Raw genomic sequence first — 20542 nt, forward strand, 5'->3', positions numbered from 1 at the left:
TATCACTACAGGTGGGGCACAGGTGTTGCCAAATCAGAGCACTAAATAAAAGAGAAGCAACACTAACTAATCTTATAAGATTTCTTACTAGGAAATCAACACGAACAAAAGGCTACACTGACTACCAATCATAAATGTAGAAGAAGGCAATCAACTCTCACCGAGGGTCTTAACAAAATGCAAACCTATATATGTACAATGCACAGGGTACACCAACTTACCCAGTCTGCCCCCCCCCCCCAAAAAAATAATCATAAACAGACTAACAGAAAGGCAATACTGGCAATACTGTATTTTGTTATGGTCATGCCAATAAAGCAATTTGAATTTTGAAAGGACATTTCTAGGGGTACAGGCCAAGTCATGGCTTCAGCAATAAGACAATGCAGCAAGTCAAAGGGAGAGAATCACACCGGTGAGCCCATACAGCTGGAGAGAGAGAGAGAGAGAGAGAGAGAGAGAGAGAGAGAGAGAGAGAGAGAGAGAGAGAGAGAGAGAGAGAGAGAGAGAGAGAGAGAGAGAGAGAGAGAGAGAGAGAGAGAGAGAGAGAGAGAGAGAGAGAGAGAGAGAGAGAGAGAGAGAGAGAGAGAGAGAGAGAGAGAGAGAGAGAGAGATTTTTATTTTTAAAAAATAACTTTTGTTTTTTTAAAAATACAATCAAATTCAAAACACAAGCAAATAAATAGAGATTAAAAAAATAAATAAATCGGGGGGGGGGGGGGTCAGATGGCACAGCCAAAGATGAGACATGATGTCATTTTGTGAGTGTTGGGGTAGGATGAAGCCAGGGTGTTGGCTGAACTTGCAGGTGGGGTGTGGAAAATTCTGAAAAATTAACCTCTGAAATGGGTGGCATGGTGGCACAGTGGTTAATGCAGTCGCCTCACAGCAAGAAGGTTCTGGGTTTGAGCTCCGGGGTAATCCAATCTTGGGGGGGTCGTCCCAGGTCATCCTCTGTGTGGAGTTTGCATCTTCTCCCCATGTCTGCGTGGGTTTCCTCCGGGTGCTCCGGTTTCCTCCCGGTTTCCTCCCACAGTCCAAAGACATGTAGGTCAGGTGAATCGGCCCTATGTATGAAAGTGTGTGTGTGTGTGTGTGTGTGTGTGTGTGTGTGTGTGTGTGTGTGTGTGTGTGTGTGTGTGTGTGTGTGTGTGTGTGTGTGTCTCGGCCCTGTGTGATGGCCTGGCGGCCTGTCCAGGGTGTCTCCCCGCCTGTTGCCCAATGACTGCTGGGATAGGCTCCAGCATTCCCCTGAGAGCAGGATAAGCATGGATGGAACCTCTAAAATGGACAGTTTTCATGCAGTTTTTTTCTATCTTTAGTGTGAGAATGTTCACGCCAACCAAACAACTTGCACAAATTCTACTTACTAGACAGCCAGTTTCTGACTGAGAAGGTTTATTTGAAAAATTAGTCGTAAGTGGCATGGAAGGCCCAGATCAGGCGACGCCCTTGGTTGAAACCAGGCTCATTAGGTGCTTTGCGTCCAAAAAGGGACATTGACAATACTGATCGGACGCAAACTGACTGAGCCAGACGCACGTGTTATCAGATGGAAGCCACAAATGGTCGCTACGACAGAATCGGCTGAGCAAGAAGAACGGGGTGCAACACAAAAGGCCCTCTCTATTCGCTGCAGTACACTTACACGACCACAAGATAGCAGCAGAGCATCTGAACAGCTCGGCCCCTCCACAGGCTAAAACAGATACTGTGATGAAAGTATTCCAGCTAGAGGGAGCAGTCATACATGACGGATAGCCTGTGAATAATTAATGCTTTTTCAAAGTCACCTGCATCAAACCCTAATTACTACAGCCTCTGGTTACGACAGCATAGGTGTACTTTCTATGTGTGGGTTCTGTGCAAGACCCAGAGCCCTAAGTTATTCATTGTTTAATTTAATTTTAGGAATTTGCACGTATGAGAGAATGTTGAATATGTTGAATTTGTGGATGTGCTTTGCATTGAACAAACCTTTTCTTGGATAAATTGTCAAAGCTTATAGTCTGCAGATTAGGTTGTATTACACAGCAATGATGTGGTGGTCAAGTGTTTGTCAATTAAATAGTATCTAGTGTGGTTTACCTTAGGAACCAATCATGAAAAATATAGATAAAACAGCCTTAGTAAACTTTCCACGCTTCAAAAAAAGTATAGTGAACTGACAGTTAAAATAACGATTTTGGTTAAAATGACCCCTTGCTGGTAATTCCCAATTTCAATTGAACCATTAAAATTTCAAAACACACTTCGGTCTGTTCAAAAGACCCAAACACACAGGCATCACAAGAGGGCTGAGGACAATTTTACAAGATTTAATTTATTAACTATTATACAGTTCACATAAGGCCTTCATCTTCAGACACCACTTGGTCAGACCAATTTCATGGTTTGCTCTGGATGCACAGTACTTTACCTTTCTGTTTTAAGCTATTTCACTTTTGTAATGTTTTTATTCTCTCATACTTATTTCGTGTTTTAAACAGGAAGGCATTAAACCTCCCTTGGCGTGTTCTTAAATCATGCACTAAACTTAAATGGCCATAAACCACTCACAAAATCGTAAAAATCGACTTTCAATCATTGAAATAACACACTAGAAATGTTTTCTACCATTGACTAAAGGGAGGTGTTAGGACCCCCCCTCCCCAACATACAAATAAACAACCATTACAGAATAGTATGCACTCACTTTTTGCTCATTGAGTGGCAGATTTGCCAATTTTGTGTCAGAAGTGAAGTGATGCAGCATGATTATATCCTCCCATTGATCACATTTTAGTGGGACAGTTGGTTGATGTTCCCCCCTCCCTCACCCACCTTCTCTATCAATCAGAATGCTACAGTCTACAGCTCTGAAACGTGTGAGCAGAGCCCTCACCTTTGGCCAAAGATAAAAAAAGACGACTGACTTCTGACAGCATTGAGATTCCGTTAAGTACCAGTAAGTGATGATCCCAAATATAACTACAACCAATAATCTAGCTAATCTGGACAGAGATGCCAATGAAAACCATAAACAAACCACAGTCATCCAGGGCTACCATGTCTCATGGTGAATCCTCCCTTGTCCCCCCTCCCCCTGTGAAATGCATTGAAAATATTTGGGACATTCATTTAACAGTGCTACCACTGGAACTGTGCTGTGCAGTTTTGTTTCCACGACAGAGAAGACAATATGGCAGCACAAAACTATTTTACTAGAACAGGTAATAAATGCTTGGTGGCCCCACACTGAATGAGTCCCCTTCACACAGGTTTCATTTGTACTGGTCGTATTAAGTAGCAGGACTAGCAGTGACAGTGCTTTGAGAATACCAAACTGAGTTAAAAGGTCCTTAATATTAGATGAGTACAAAGAAGCTTGGTTTGATAGGCAGCCACAGCAGCACATCCAGCCACCTATCACCGTTCAAGCCTGCTGATTTCATAGACACCAGATGGCGATGTAGAGTCATGTTATGGTGTGACTAAGTCACACAGTTGAAGCTCAGCCTCTTTCAGGCCCAACTTGGCCGAATGAAAATCGATAACTTTACTGATGGCGAGACAAGTCTTCTCAGTGGTATTCCAACTTCATTACCTCAACCTGCTGAAGTAACACTGAAGTAAATGTAACCACCCTGACTAGCAACAACAGCTGGAAAGAGGACAAGCTCAAAGGAAACAATATTTGACACGGCTGGGATGAACAAGGATTATAAGTCGATTCAGAATTCCCATCAACTTAAAACAGGGATCTCTGGATCAACCTTAAGAACACAAGTTTTTACAAAAGGATCTTGTTTCACAAGCCTGCACTAGTGCCACACTCAACCACTACACAAACAACATGGACAATTGATCAATGTGGCATATCATCGAAATTAACACTACACTATCAAAAAGTGCTTCAGATAAGTATGTGGATACAAAAACAAGTTTGATGTAAACAAAGTTTGACCTGCCAATGCTTTGTTGAAGCAATGGGTATGGCTGTTTGAGCTGTGAACTTAAACCACAAAAAGAAACAGTCTGTCCTAAACATCCCCATTTTGGGGAGAAAAAAAAAACAGTGATCATTAAAGTGCATCCCTGGATGTGCACATCCCACCCCCCTACCCCTCAGAATGTCCCCCTAACCCATTCTGACCCCTCAAGTAGAGACCCCACAGGCTGACAGAGACATTTCCGCTATATGGGGCAAACTGCTGCTCAAAGGATCTAGAGAGGAACAGTCTGTAAATCCAGTGGCAGTACTTTCATGAGCAAAAAAAAAAAAAAAAAAAAAGTTAAAAATAATAATAATAATTACACACAAATGAAACCATAGTGGCCACAAATCATGTCTTCCAGCTCAACATGGAAGGTTGGGATTTCTTGGTAGTGTCGGGGTCAGTGGAGGCTGACAGGAGCAATGCTCATTGTTACTTACAGCGCCTGTTTTCCTCTTAATCTGAGGAAGGCCCAATATCAGATTCCAGGCTATCAGGGACTTAGAGGGCAGAGGAAAGAGTCATTCACCACAGCCTGACCTGACACACTTAATGATGGTTACTACAAGTGGCATGTTTCTGAGATGCTCCTCGACTCTTTTCTCCATTACCTCAGTTATCCATGACCCCCCCTCCCAAAAAAAATGTAGTGTGTGTGTGTGTATGTGTGTGTGAACAAGTGTGTGTTTTTGTATGTGTTGGTGATAAGGTCCAGCATCCTCATGGGCACACGTGGTTTTAGCGTCTCTCACAGTGTCTCTTGTTCAGCAGGGGAGTGGTGGCTATGGGGGTGTTGGTGCAAAGGGGGCAGCAAGGACTGCAAAGGGGACTGTGGGGTGGTGGGTGGGGACTGCTGCAGGGGGCTGAAGTGCGTGGTGGTATGGGGTGGAGAGGAACGGTAGCAGGAATAGGCAGAGCCCCCCGTCAGGGTAGTGGTGGGCGAGGCGGGAAGGCCTGCTAGGCCCGTGGGGGAGTCGAGGAGGGGCTGGTTGTAGAAGAAGAATGCACACTGGTGGATGAAGGTCTCGATGATTGTCTGATAAGTGCGGGTGGCAGTCAGGGCATCCATAGTGGTGAAGTCTGGTCTCATGAGAGTGGGCCAGAAACAGATGGACAGGTTTTCACTGGTCATCAGGTTCACTCTGCTCAGTTGGCTTACTCTAGAAGTACACACATAAATTTACCCATTAATGATGACGGCAGAGCAAAGAGCTGCACAAATAAACTTTACTACCACACCGCACACTAATTGAACAAAACAGTAAACTAGAAACCGCACACTAATTAAACGAAACAGTAAACTAGAATGTACTCACTTGTGTAAGTGGCTCGTGACATACTTGAAGACATCATAATTCTCCCTGGGGAATCTTCTCAGGACATCCTTCATGGTATAGAGCCTCTGTTCTCTATCATTGATCTCTGCAGGAACAAGGAATGCCAAATTAGCTATCTGGCTCAGACCCTGGCATTATCACGTGCAGTGATCAGAGACTAACTTCATCTACTATGAAAATTATTCTTGGCAAATATTTCCCAAAAACGTTCTCCAATTCCCTTCCCTCCTAAAAAAACAACATTCTTATTATGTTTTCGGTTAACACCCTTCCAGCCCAGCGGTGTTTGCTTACTGAAAGCGTCCAGTAGGTCCACCTGCAGGGCGCAAGGCACCAGGGGCTCAGGCAGCTCAGAGAAGAAGCTCTTCAAGGCTCCTGCCACAGTGTTGATGGAGAAGTCCTTCTCAACCAAGTCTAATCCGTGGTCTGCAAAAGGAAGGGAAGGGAAATTAGAAGAAGGGGAGCGTTGAAGTTATTTGCCATTGTGACTGGGCTAAATATACTCAGTACGTCACAATTTCCCTTGTCACCTCTAGTCTATGTATTGATTAGCCAACCACATAATTAAATGTTGGCTCAGACAGGTCAGAGAAACACACTCACCCTGATCAAACTGCCTCTGCATGCTCTCCATCTCTGACTTGTTCCCGCTTACCCTGTATAAACCTTCTGTATTGAGACCTAGAGAGAGAGAGAGAGAGAGAGAAAACTGAACAGTGTTGGCCTTTTTTGGAAAACAACAATACCAACACTCAAGAATTCTAGTACATTCGTTATTGAATAAAAACTTGTATGACATTCACAGCACATTGTAGGCATTTAGGATGACTTACAAAGACACGTGTGTAAATGATGAATCATAAATCATAACACCAATAATGCAATTTTTATTCTGCATCCCAATTTTCATCTGACCCTGTATGCCGCCTTCAGAAAATAAAATGAATTGACTTGACTCCTGAAACATGCAGCACAGCATCCAACTCGACAAAAACAGTTTCATACAGCAAATAATGGGGGAAAAGGGGGAAATGTATCAATGAAACAACTTACCTGTTGTCTCAATAAAACGGACACATTTCTCAATGAAGAAAGGGATTGGTCTGTCTGGGGATACCACATTCACAAGGGGGACCCCAAAGTAATTGCTCTCCATGGGCTTGGGAATAGCTGGACGGGGCTTTGGTCTTGTTTTCTGAAGGGCAAAGAAAGGAGGATGCACAATAATGCATGACTCTAATAGGGCTAATTATCTTGTTGCCAAGTGGCATTCATTTGTCCAAAAATGGAAAATGCTTTCTGTCTTACACCACTGGCAGCACCTAAGGTTGCCAAGTGTTTCTCAGACGGAATCAATGGCTGAATGCATTTATCAATGCTCAGAGCACCCTACAGTTTTGACTCACGCTGTAAAGATGCAAAAAGCCTGCCAACAAAATTAATATGATTCCGTTGCCTACCAACACGGGGATCGATAGGTCGAATCCCCGTGTTACCTCCAGCTTGGTCGGGCATCCCTACAGACACAATTGGCCGTGTCTGCAGGTGGGAAGCCGGATGTGGGTATATGTCCCGGCCGCTCCACTAGTGCCTCCTCTGGTCGGTCGGGACACCTGTTTGGGGGGGGCGGGGGAAACTGGGGGAATAGCGTGATCCTGGTGAAACTCCTCACTGTCACGTGAAAAGAAGCGGCTGGCGACTCCACATGTATCGGAGGAGACATGTGGTAATCTGCAGACCTCCCCAGATCGGCAGAGGGGGTGGAGCAGCGACTGGGACAGCTCGGAAGAGTGAGGTAATTGGCCGGATACAATTGGGGAGAAAAGGGGGGGGACCCCCCCGCCCCCCAAAAAAAATATGGCAACAATGAAGCAAAAAAATAAAGAAAACCCACCAGCCCACAACAATGAGTGGATTATCTATCACTATTTCAATATGACATCCATACAACAAACTATGTCCAATTAATCAGCATTACAAAATATCTGTTACCTAATTAGTTGTTTAAAAGGAGGCATACACACCTTGGCTGTTCGCCGCAGACTCTTCAGAATGTTCCTCTTTTTTGGGTCCTCACTCTCCTCATTTACAAGATTTTCTCCTTTTAGGGTTCCAAACTCATCCTCCTTGGATTTAGGAAGAGCTCCCATTTCATCATCGCTGCCTATGAAGCTTGTACGAAAGCTGCTGAACTTGCCCAGGCGCTTGGAACGGTCACGATAAAGGCGAGGCTTCACTCCTGCTGCTGAGAACTTTCTTCTTCGCTCCAAAGAACTGCTGTCAGCTTCACTGTCAGATCCATTGCCATTGGAGTTCATCCTGTTGGAGTTACGGATGGTGATAATCTTGCCCTGTGTGCTATCATGTGGCACAGAGTAGATGATCTCCTCATTACTAGGACGGGGTTTTGAAACAGCATCAATGGGCTCAGCATAGTCTGAGGGATCATAGCCTACATCCCCACCAGGCACCCAGGTAACAGCCGTTGGCAAGGAACGACGATGGCCAACTGTATCAGTGTATGGGTTACGACCAACCTTTCGGAAGTCAAAAGTGACAGTTGGTTTAGCTCTCACCTGGGGAGATACTTTGTTGTTCAGTTTGCTTTCAAAGGAGCTAATATCAGAAATGACAGAGATGTCACTAGAATCCAAGTCAGGTAAGTTGAAGCCCCCACTATGAGAGGTGAGTGTGCCATCATAGTAGGGTGGAGAGGGCTCCACGTCATCCTCAGAGTCCAGAAACATGGTGACAGGACTGGGAGAACTGCAGCGTGGGGAGTACACGTTCTCATTGGTGCAGGCCTCGGCTACATTATCATACATGTGAGTTGCCTCCACAATGTTTCTTTTCTCAACCACCTCAATGAGGAAAGGCTGGAACATCTCAATCCTGTGCATACCTCCCACCACCCCTCCCGACCCACAAACAATACTGTTGAAGCGACCCTCAATCTCATGGGCCAGCTCCTCCCCCTGGACCAGCTGTTCACGGGCATAGTCACTGTCTGTAAGCTCTGCCTGGTTATCCCCAACAGCCAACAGCTGTACCGGGATGATGTCCTGAACTTCACACAAAAATGCACAAAGGGTCTCCAGGGAGGCTTTTCTGGAGACTGAGTACACTGCAATGTAGCCATGCACTAACCTGCTCTTCCGCAAAGAGAAGGAGGCATGGTAGGAGAGCAGAGAAAGCTCTATAACCAGCCTGTGTCCTCCAACTGTCTGCTCTAGCATTATAGAGGCACCACTATTAGACAAGGGCCGGCAATGCTGGGGCATTAGGAAGGGGGATAAGAGCTGCTCAATATCATAGGAGTCTCCACACATTAAGCACATTACGATGCGAACATCTGCCTCTGGACTGGGTTGGTGAGGAGAGTCTCGGAGACCTAGAGGTTCTGGGGGGAGTGGTGGGGAGCTGCTACTAAAAGAAGTGCTCCTTCTAACGTCCAAGAGGCTCCTTAGCACTTGGTTAATTTGAGTCTCATTAACATTATGGCCATAGCCCACTCCAGGGGAGGCAGGGTCTAAGAAGCTACACTGCAATCTCCTTGCAACTTGCTGTCCCTGTGTTATTAAGGTTAAGGCAGTTTCTCCGCCAATATCTGCATATGTCCCCACACCTCTTTTGGTAACTAAAAGCAAAGATGTTGGTAGCTGAGCTAGCTGGCTGTCCCTTCTACCTAGTGTTGATTCCCTCAGTCTTTCAAGGCTTTCTACCACATATGAGAGGGACTCTTTTGAATTATACAGACATAGGCATCCGAGGGGGGTGAAGGTGGGAGTGTAGAAAGAATTCACAGGAAGTCGCACATTGCCCTCAATAGGCCGCAGAGTGAGCTCATACATCTTCCCATCTAGCACGTACCGGTCATCATTCGTGCAGAGAGCCCTAATCTCATTGGCAAATTCCCTGGCCAGTCCATCCTTTCCCAATATCACAAGGTTAATTCTGTCAGCCTTAATGTCCCCAAAGTGAGATTTCATGTCAAAAAAGGGGTAGCATGTAGGGAAATGCGAAGCCAAAATCTGCTCAATCTTAAAGTCTCCACAGTGAGGACTGCTGGGGCAGGTCTCCTTGGTAGGGTGATAAACAAAGTGGATGTGTTTCAACACTAGAGCATCCCTCTCAGCTGGAAGCTTCTGTAGGGCCTTGAACCTCTGTTCTTCCCCTAAAACCTCCTGGATGGCTCCCATTTTTTCCTTGCTTGGCTTGGCATCCACCTCAAGCTCATAGAAAAGCTCAGAGTACTCTAGCAACAGCTCCTGAAAGTCCTCTTTAGCGTGGTCAATGATCTCCTTCTGGTGGCGGTTATAGAGGTCCAGGTACTCTGGCTCTTCCAGCCACTGGTAAAATTCTTCATTCATGATAAAACTACGGGCCTCTTCCCAAGGTTTACCAGGTGTGACAAAGGGTGAGGAAGCCAATTTTTGTTTGAACTCATGCCTAATCTCTGCCCGTCTGCATTCATTGCGTAAATGTTCCAGATGGGCATCAAATATAGCCTCTGCTGCAGAGGTCTCCAGCAGGTCTGAGGGGATACGCTCATCTTCCATGTTATCAATATGAGATGTGTCCTCCCAGGGCGAATCCTCCAGAACGACAAACCAGTGGGCAAAGTGCTGTTTGGACTCCAGAACCTTCTGTACCCCAGACCAGCTCAGCTGGTCAATCTCATCCAGGTCAGGCACCAAAGAACTAAGTGCTAAAGGAAGAGTGCTTAGGTATATTTTACGACGCCTTTCAATATGCTCCTGCTTCAGACGGTAGACATGCTGTTGAAAGAGCTTTTTGCATTTTGCTGTTCCCTCCAAGAAGACATAGTCTTTATACTCTGCAGAGGTGTTCATGCGTCGGTTGGTGTTTAACCATGTTTCATTGTGATTCTTCACTATACGGTTGACTAACCATTCATACCGATCCTTGGCAGAAGCTATTTGCTGACTCTGGAGCTTGAGAGCTTCAAAGTAAGGAATTATCTTGGGCTTACCCCTGCTCTTATCAATAAGTTGCACCAAGGTGAGGAAGGCGAGATCAACATTGATATTTGAACGTGCAGATGTTTCCACCACTGGCAGACTCTTTTTAGTGATGGCAAATGTATGTGAATCTTTGATATAGCGCTCAACTCCTTCATCACATTTTGTGAGGACTAACACAACGGGCTTCTTGGTCTTGCTAAGTTGACCATATAGATTAGTGACAAATTTCAGTTGGTCGTCAAAGTTGCGGTTCATGCCCCGGCTGACATCAACACAAAGCAGGAATCCGTCAACCTGTAGCTTGCCCTCTGGCATCTGCTTCTGCTCGAAGTCTTGCTCCAGGCCCAACTGGTCTGTACAAAAGTACATGAGCTTTTCTGCTGAAGCCAGCTTGGTTGCGGCTGCCCGTTTGATGTAGGGCTGCATAGCAGTGCTACGGTGTGGCTGAAATGTCTGGTCATCAATGAATTCCGTTTGCTCCACAACGTGCATTCTGCACTCTGGTCCTTCCTCCAGAACCCGAGACACCTCTCCCCAGAACAGGAAGTGATCATTATTAACCACTCGTCCTCCAAAGTCGCTGGTACTCAATACTGAAGTATGATCCAGATAAAAGTCATCAGCGCTTGGCCGCACAAAGCGGTTACACAAGCAGGATTTGCCAACCCCACATTGGCCCTTCTCTTTCTCTGTTCCTGACAAACCCACCACAATAAGGTTGTAAATTGGCGCTCGGGCATCTTGCTTCTTCGCCATCATCATCGTTTGCTGACACTCATCCTGCCATAAACAGGCACTGTACAGTGGAGTACACTTTGATGTTTGTCCATAAAGTAGTTGATGCACAGAAGAGATATAGGAGGATTTTAGATATTTAAATGTCTCTTATTGAGCTCCTACTTTGATAAACAGCAATGCAGCAGCTCAGCATTAACAGAGGTTTGTCTCAGTCATTCCTTATATGGCTCTGGCCCTGTCAAAAAAACAAAAAACAAAAAAGAGCAAGAACAATATATTAGAATAGGCCATTAAATAAAATTGCCATCTTGTTTTAAAATAATAATTATTCCAGGAGAAAAAAAAATCCTCTGTAAACAATAAACAGATACCCACATGACAAAGAAAATAAAGGCATGACTATGAACATACTTCAAAATGCATGCTGGGCTCTAAAATAACATTTACCATACCAAGGAGGAGATTGGTGGTTTACAACCAATTAGCTGTAGATCTGTACATGTGCTTAAAATCAACAGCAGTAACTTTACCTTTAGACTATTGAGTGATGAGTTTATAAATGACCACACTTAATTCAGTGCATCCTGAAACCATCTATTCCTGACATGGATATGGTCATTCCCAGATTCAACAAACTGTCTACAGAGCAACATTTATAACTTTCATATCCTCACTGAAGTTCCTGAGTAGGGTTGCCAACTGTTCCTTAAAATAAGGAATTGTTCCTTATTATACAAATAACATATGTGTGTGTATGTGTGTATAGTGTAAGGCACATTACATTTGTTATGCCCGCACCGCCACGTCCATCCAACCCCCGTCCCTATCCCCTGTTCCTTATTTCCATTTCAAGGAGTTGGCAACCCTATTCCTGAGTCATGAGAATGTTTAAGAAGTAATTTTGCCTATTGGCAAGAACTGATAAGGTTACAAAAACATCTTAATTGTTGCGGTTCATGCACACCACAGGTGGCAAGTAATGTCAGCAGGTTGGTGGCTAATTAGGTCACAAGGTAACCACATTAAAGCAGTTATGTGCCAGTGGCAACACAACCTCCATATGGCATGAGGACAACTAAAATCTTCACTTGCATAAGGCTATTTGCTACTTGCATAAAACAATCTAGTTGCAATACAGCATTTACTTTTTTTCTGTTGACTAACCTGGTAGAGTTTAACTAATTTAAGTGGGCATCAATAGAAGAGATAAATGACTCCTTTACTCCAGTTGGAGCCTTATTCCTCCGTTTGAAGTGAGGCCAAGTGCCTCTTTTGAAAACAGCCTGTGTTGGGAGTCTTTAGTCTCTGTACTCAGCCAGCTGGTAGGTACCGTGTTACCTATGCTCTTCACAGTGGCCCTGATTATGCATTAGAAACAAACATTTACACATGAATCCAAATCAAGCAGAAAAAGAACAGTCTGATCATGAATCAAAAGCACTTTCATCATTAAAAACGTCAGGTTCCATTAACAATTGTGGGCGTGTGCAGTTGCCATCACTCTGTTGTTTTTTTGAATGTCTATCTTGCTGTCTTCAAAAGCATAATCCAAATTAATTTGCTGATGGGATATACTGTAATGCTTTGGATAAGACCTCAGACGTGAATCTCAGATGCATCAACCCAAGAACAAGAAAAGATACAGCTAAGGATACAAAATAGTTTTAAAATAAGATTCTTCACAATCCTTAGTGTGAACCGATTTTCATTTACATTTCCACTCAGCCCCTCGGTTGGCAGGGTAAATTCCCATGAAAACAAACCAACATTTGGGGGGATCACTTTCATTCTTTGGTGAAGCATGATGGGAGTGGTGCTTCCTAAAAACAGTGCCCTCGTCTGTGGGCCCACTTAAGCGTTGGGGAATGGTCTGAGGAGCATAGAAACCATACAAAACCCAGTTGGACTTTTTTTGTGAGGGGGGGGGGGTTCTGAAGAGACACCACTAACTAAACAACACTGACAAACCTTTTGGAGAATTTATTCTTTGCAAGAATTGGGGTCCCTCTCAACTCTGTGACACTTGTAGATTTCACACCACAAAACCTGTTCTTGTGGTTTGTAGTCTATGTACAGCCCACCAGGACCCCATGTCATTCTCTTTATATAGACCTTCACTCGTCAATTCCAAAATAAAGCATAGCGAGACGTAAAATCATGTCCAACACCAGATGCCCCCCCCCCCATCCCCATGCACCGGGGTAGCGCAGTGAAGTCAAACGGAGCCAACAGGGGCGAATGATTGCCCAAACATTAAATTATTAACGTGTGACGTTAATCTGACACAGATCAGAAAGGCACGGTACTGTGTTGAATGTCAGGGTCAACATGGGCAGTCCACGGCGCTCAGCTGAGCTAGGCCCAGTATCAGAATGAACAGGCAAGTTTCGCGAATGAAAACAAGTCAACGGTTTCATTATGGGGAGAAAACGTTTCCGCGACAGGCAGGGCAAGGTAACAAACATACAACACATTTCATCTCTATTACTCACAACTCTACGGCTTTTTGTGTGCACCCCCCCCCCCCAAAAACAGGGATTAACACAGGCTTCTTGGGAGCATTTTGGTAGGGAGCTGACCACGCCAGGCCTCTGCTGACTACATAATGAAATTGCAGTCTCGAAATCTACTAGAATACGTTCCTCCTCGCCCCGCATCCTCACGATTGATAACGGCGTTTCCTCTCAAGTTACCCACACTTGTCTTGCAACGCCTTACAGCCGTCGCTGCGAAGCCATATCTTGATAAGTGGAGAGTAAATAGCAGTACATACCATCGCATTCCCCCCTTTCTCTCCTCGCATCTGTCAGGCCAGCGCTTGCCGCAGCCCTCGCCGCCTGATGTGCACGGGCATAAAGACGCAGAATAGTCTATGGATCGTCTCAATTCTCCAAAAAAAAAAAAACAACCAATACGACCAAATGACCGGTGATTATCTAACCGTAACAACGTTCATCCACGCATGTATTTCATGATACGGTATCTAATTTTTTTTACTCTGCGATAAAATCATAGGCAGCCAGAAATAAATAGCATAATAAAAAGAAAAATCCAATGTTGATCTCCCAAGGTTTCCTCGTGACAAATATAGGCGTGTTAGGGTGGGGGGGAGAGAGACGGCTTTCACCGTCTTCTTCTGGGTTCACCACGTTGCTTTTCAGTAATTATTCTGTCCATTGTTGTTGCCTACATATCGCTGGGTCGGTCACGCACAGGACGAGGGCGAGTTGGTCGCGATTGCATCGTGCGGTGTTTTGTCCGAAATAGGCCCCGGTGCAAATAAAACTGCCTCATGTCCTTATCAACTGATCGATAGATTGCATGTGTGTGTGAGAGAGAGAGAGAGAGAGAGAGTGTGTGTGTGTGTGCGTGTGAAAGTGCTCCCCCAGCTTTCCGATAATGGCGGCGGCCCTCCTCCCCGGACCTAATTCTCCTCTTCTTTTCTTTGGAAAATAAAGGGAGCTGTGGAGACAGAAGCGGCCAAGAGACTCACCCAGCGGCGCACTCACACAACTGCAGCACGTCGGGCAGTGGCCTTATCAGCGGCCGCGTCGCCTGTGGCGTATTCTTCTATGAATAACTGTTCATTTGGTCTCCGGGTGACTAAAAGAACGGGCGAAAGCACGTCTGCCATCTAACTTATAGTCTACATTAACGAAGGGGAGATCTGTTCAAAAAAAGGTCATAGCGTATCTGGCATTGATTGTAATGGGCTTTACGAATATGGATTTTAAAAACGGACTTAGAATGGAGAACAGTACGGAGATCCGAGAGGTATGAATTATTATTTCAGACCTGTGCTAAACTTTGAAAAGGCAGGTCTATAGTCAGCCTACTAAAAGGGCTGTTTTTGGTTTGCGTTTTCCCCCCTCTCAGAAAGTGGACCATTTTCATTCCGAGCGCACATCTCTATATACCATATATTTATACCTTATACCTCGTGGACACCGTATTCAGGTTTAAAAACAATATGGCAGTGATTATGAGCTTATTTTGTTTCTAGTAAACTGCTGCTTGGTTTCATTGAATACAATGACCGCCGCCCATGTCTACCAGGCCCTGTCGATTGCCGGTTTGGGAATATAAATCATGAGTCCCGGACGTCCAAAGCGATAATGTTATAGAAACCGAACGTTCAGCTTTCCTCTACATGAGCATGCGCTGTCGTAGCCCATCAGCACATACGTAGTGCCTTTCACCAACTATAAACCCTTACAATACCGCCTCCTGGTGGACATACTGGGTACGGCATCCTGATTCATCTGGGAGTAATAGTAACGTAGTCCTAATTGCGATAACATTAGGGCTACATTATTATTTCTATCGGACTCATTCGCTCCCATCTGTTGTATTTGGAGTGTTCTTGAATACGTAGAGTTTAGGTGTATAGTAGAGACAGGCTACGGGAATTTTGATATTTTTTCTTCAGTCAGGTATACAACGAAGCGTTGGGAAATAAGGACACCCCCAGTGACTGATGCACTGTTGAAGATGTTGGACTCTTTAACCTGGCCTCCCCAAATGCATCTCTGCACATCGACTGAAGACGGGAAATAATTAAAGGTATGGGTTTCTAATTTCGTTTTTTTCTCTTCTTCTTCCTTTTTGTCATTAATAACATAGGCTATACTTCATGACGTGCATGATGGTCAAAATATCCTTTATTTGAAATTTCAAGTTACATATAGGTTTTCATGTTTTGTGTGTGTGTGTGTGTGTGTGTGTGTGTGTGTGTGTGTGTGTGTGTGTGTTTAATCAGGATTCCTGCACTGGGGGAATCGAATTTGTAAAATAAAATAAAAAGGAAATTTGTATCATTAAAACCTGCATGGTTCTTTCTCTGTCATTTTGTGGTAGTATCTGTTTTACACGTGTTAACTGAATGAAATAATAGCAACTGTCAAGTGCAGAGTAGTATGCATCAACTGGAAAATAAAACGTTATCGTTCCCACTTAGTCTTTATTTTAAACCAGGGAATATGTTAAAAGTCTTAATGTCATTTAGATGTTTGACAAATAGCCAGCAGGACAAAAAAATAAAAAAATAATTTACCACAGACAGTCCTGCAAACAAGTCGACCTGCTATGCCATGGCTCATATAAATACAATTGTAACATGTATATCTTCACACACCAGGCCTGTTCATTCCTCTGACCCGCTGGATTTAACACATCAAGAGAAAACACTTTGCTTACAAAATACCAGGTCCCCTCCAGGTGCTTGTCCCTGTTGGTATACCTCCTTTTTTTTAATTTCTCAGCCATGTACAAAGGCGCTTCCTTTGTTTGTTTGCAATGTATGTATTATTCAACACCTGGTAAATATAAAACAGTAACTGTAATATTGTGACAGGAGTATGGCAGCTAGGTGAGGGAGATTATCGGAGGTAAGGATGGCAAAAGGCAGCAGATGGTAACCAGGCACAGATGGATACTGAATGGGAGACGTTGACTACACCACGTTCATGTCAGATAAAAAGAGGGGGTAGGTAGATCAAGAAGCAGCCCTCAGGATTGAATTTCTTTTTTTGCTTTTCTAATTGACACATTACTTCATCTCATATCTAAGTTGAAGCATGGATGCTGTGACACTATAGGTGGAAGCATAGACAAGTATAGAAGAAAGAGAAAAAGAGAGGTGAGGAAGGTCTGTAGAGGGAGTTTGCATGTTGGCATAAAAAGGAGCCAGCTATACTTTGTGCCAAGGATTATATTTGATACCCACCGTCTTTTTTTCAGCACACTAGCATTGGTTGTCAGGGTAGTGTGTGTGTGGGAGAGAGAGAGAGAGAGCGAGAGAGAGAGAGACAGACAGACAGACAGACAGACAGACAGACAGACAGACAGACTGTGCTGGCCAAACAACAGGTCATTTCTGTGTGATTCACCCCTAAACTATGACATCAGAAGAATCGCAACACAAAGTGAAGGATGACCATGGGACATGACACGATCTCCATAGAATCAAAACCTCGACAAAGTTGCTGTTTGTTGGCCACAGCCAGCCGGCGGTGTGGCTGGTTTGCGGGAGACGTTTTAGCCATCTGTAACATCCTACAGTATGTTCAGATATTGTGTCTCAATGGATAATTTGATTTCCCGGCATTTTCTTAAATTGAAGTCAGGCGCAGATTTTCGGCACAATGTCCAAACCCAGCCAGACATGTCAGTAAGAGGAGAGGAAGGCAGACAGCCTTGCTTTTCTGAAGTCTTAATAAAGATTGGACGCACGTGTCTGTTTCATTTTACACTTGTTGACGATGGCGTCGTGGAGGTGAACACGACGAAGGGTGGGAGGCAGTAACGGTAGTACAGACTGTTGCCAAGTGACTGGGAGGAGGTGGGTTACTTTTAGTAACCCCACCCTCTGTTCCACGGTTTAATAGCAATGATCCCAAAGGCAGCTTAGTTTCGTTGTGCTCTGTTTTGTTTGGTTTTGTTCGTTTCACCCCCCACTTGCAGATCATGTGATTGACGGGGGCTCCGCCGGGCCGATCTAAAACCACTCGAGTCATTCAGTCCCGTGACTGAACACACGTCACAGAAATCAGAAGCAACCCCATCCGTCGCACACTCGCAAGAGGTAGCAGCGAAACTAAAACCGGAATAGCTCAGATGAGGACTTGTGTTCAAACAAATGGCCATGAAGGAAGAAGATCTTGCACACCAGGAAAAGAGCCAGGAAGGAAGAACCACTTACGGGAACTGCAAAACAAAGATAGGAAAACTGAAAAAACAAAACTCGACTGGAAAATAGCACAAGGGGTAGAAAGAGCACTAGCTAGATGAATGAGGACGGACCAGTTGGAGGCTCCGCGTGTGTGTGTGTGTGTGTGTGTGTGTGTGTGTGTGTGTGTGTGTGTGTGTGTGTGTGTGTGTGTGTGTGTGTGTGTGTGTGTGTGTGTCAAGTGGAACTTCTGTCTCATTCACATCGGATAGTTTTGGGTTTTTTTTAGCCAGCGGTAAGGCTGTGCCAGGTGCTGTGTCCAGAGTAGAGCACCCAGACGTGTTGGAAGAGAATCACTCTTCACCTTTTCCATTAGACCCCCCCCCCCCCAAAAAAAACGTGGGCGGTGTGTGTGTGTGCAGCTGTAATCCAGCAATGGGGACTCTGATTTAGACGTTCCTGCGTGATTCATGTGTAACTAAACTACATCTGCTGACCCCTCTGACGCATCCAGAAGTGTGTGAGTGAGAAAATGGAGCTGGTAGAAGAAGAGAAGAAGATCGTTACTTTCTGACATTTTATGGGAAGTGACTGATTTCTGGCAGGGACAGAGTCTCCATTCTCCCCTCGTTGGAATACACTCAAACCAGCCATTTGGGGGATGTTGCCACTGACTCCATTTATAATGATTGGAATGAGAAAACAAAGTTTCTTCGTCACATATAAGGAAAGTGTATCTGTTTTCATCACTGCCGCCCAGCAACCCCTGCTGATACTATCTATATACAAGTCACATTAGTCTTCAAGAAAGCTGAAATATTTCACATAGCCCCATTAACATGCTGGTCCATGGCTGATGATGAGGCGATATGATCATGTCAGCGGTGTATATTGTATAAAACATTGCCATAATATTCCATCTTTACTTAGTGTTTTCGAAATCTTGCTATCTTTTAATACCTCATTGGCCTTCCACATTTCTAGAGTCCCTTATTAGTTTTTAAAGCTAACACGTTTTAAAAATTGAAGTTTTGGATAGTGGATGGAAAATGTAAGGATATTGTTTGCTAGGGAAACAGGTCTACAAGTGTAATTAGGTAAGTTGAACGAAGGAATATCATGAATTTCAACATATGATGTCATCATATGCAGGGTGGGGAGACACCCTGGACAGGCCGCTAGGCCATCACACAGGGCTGACACACACACACACACACACACACACACACACACACACACACACACACACACACACACACACACACACACACACACACACACACTTGCTTGCTTGCTTGCTGGTTGTCCATCGTGCCCGATGATGACCATCTTCTTCTATTTGTGGTTCTTTGAGGACTCAGATAGCAGAAGATACCTGCGCAGAGATGGTTTTTAAAGTGGCATGGGGGTTGCGCTTCTCCCAATGCCACATGACTTGATCGTAGAGGAGATGGTTCCGATGGCAAGGGGGATCCCTAGACGACCGGCACCTCCACACAACTGCAGGGGGCTGCCGGAAATCCAGTTTTTCGGAAACCGCCTCGAAGCGTGCCGCCACAGCTTGCTTTTCTGTTGGGGTAAGCTCCCTTAGCCTTATGTCTTCCAGACTCACCCACAAGGCAGCGGGGCAGTGGTTGATAGGTGCCAGGGTGTGTCCACCAGGGTGGGCCTGCACACCATATCTCTGGGGCCCACTGCTGCTCCGAGATCCCCTGCCAAGTTAGCCTGGGGCCGCAAGACCCCAGTTACCATGTGTGGCCATGGGGAGGCCTGGCAGGAGTCTTGGTGAAGGAGAGGCTATGTACTGGCAAGGGAAGGCTTACACGCTAGGATGCTTCCCTATTCGCCACAAAGGCTAGCCAGCGGCAGCAAGCTAAGGGCAGGAAGGACACAAGCGGGTTGGAAGAACACGTGCACCTTCCCTCCAACTACACACTGCTGCACTAGACGCATCACAACACTCTGTGTGTATGTACACACACACACACACACACACACACACACACACACACACACACACACACACACACACACACACACACACACACACACACACACATTCATACCTAGGGGCGTGATGGCCTGGCGGCCTGTCCAGGATGTCTCCCCGCCTGCTGCCCAATGACTGCTGGGATAGATTCCAGCATCCCTGCGACCCTGGGAGCAGGATAAGTGGTTCGGTTAATGGATGGATGGATGTCATCATATGCGCACAATATATGAAGTTATGCTGAGCTCTTAAAGGGACAGTTCACCCTAGAATCAAAAATACATGTATTTCCTCTTACCTGTAGTGCTATCTGTCCATCTAGATTGTTTTGGTGTGAGTTGCTGAGTTTTGCAGATATCAGCCACATGTCTTCCTTCTCTCGAATACAATGGAACTGAATGGCACTCGGCTTGTGTTGCTCAGAGCGCCAAAAAAATACATTTGAAAAACTCAACAGCAACGTCTCTTTCCAGAAATCATGACCCAGCTACTCAAAATAATACACAGACCTTGTGTGGGCAGTTTCATGTAGGTGTAATTCAGTCTAGGAAAATTGTTTCTACATGAAACTGTTCACAAGGTCTGTGTATTATCATGAGTAACCGGGTCATGATTTCTGGAAAGAGACATTGGTGCTGAGTTTTTCAAACCAAATTTCTTTTGTGCTTTGAGCAACACAAGCCGAGGGCCATTCAGTTCCATTGTATTCGAGAGAAGGCAGACACATCTACGGCTGATATCTGCAAAACTCAGCAACTCACACCAAAACTATCTAGGTGGATAAACAGCGCAACAGGTAAGAGGAAAAACGTGTATTTTATTTTAGGGTGAAGCGTCCCTTTAAATCA

At 44.9% G+C, this 20542-nt stretch overlaps 1 protein-coding gene and 1 long non-coding RNA gene across 2 annotated transcripts; one reads left to right on the plus strand and one right to left on the minus strand.

The window, feature by feature from the left end:
• Positions 1 to 4160: 4160 nt before the first annotated feature.
• Positions 4161 to 11061, minus strand: arhgap35b (Rho GTPase activating protein 35b). The gene is made up of 6 exons (XM_056285380.1): positions 7339 to 11061; positions 6368 to 6509; positions 5918 to 5995; positions 5609 to 5740; positions 5294 to 5399; positions 4161 to 5137 (listed from the first exon to the last, which is right to left on the minus strand). The coding sequence occupies exons 1-6, from the start codon at positions 11059 to 11061 to the stop codon at positions 4726 to 4728; spliced, it is 4593 nt and encodes a 1530-aa protein (XP_056141355.1). The 3' UTR covers positions 4161 to 4725.
• Positions 11062 to 14453: 3392 nt separating this feature from the next.
• On the plus strand, positions 14454 to 15925 carry LOC130117251 (uncharacterized). Its single transcript, XR_008810631.1, has 3 exons — positions 14454 to 14811; positions 15467 to 15600; positions 15797 to 15925. It is a non-coding gene; the product is annotated as an uncharacterized LOC130117251 (long non-coding RNA).
• Positions 15926 to 20542: the final 4617 nt, after the last annotated feature.

This window comes from Lampris incognitus, chromosome 8 (genome assembly GCF_029633865.1).
Source record: "Lampris incognitus isolate fLamInc1 chromosome 8, fLamInc1.hap2, whole genome shotgun sequence".
Lineage (NCBI taxonomy): Eukaryota > Metazoa > Chordata > Actinopteri > Lampriformes > Lampridae > Lampris > Lampris incognitus.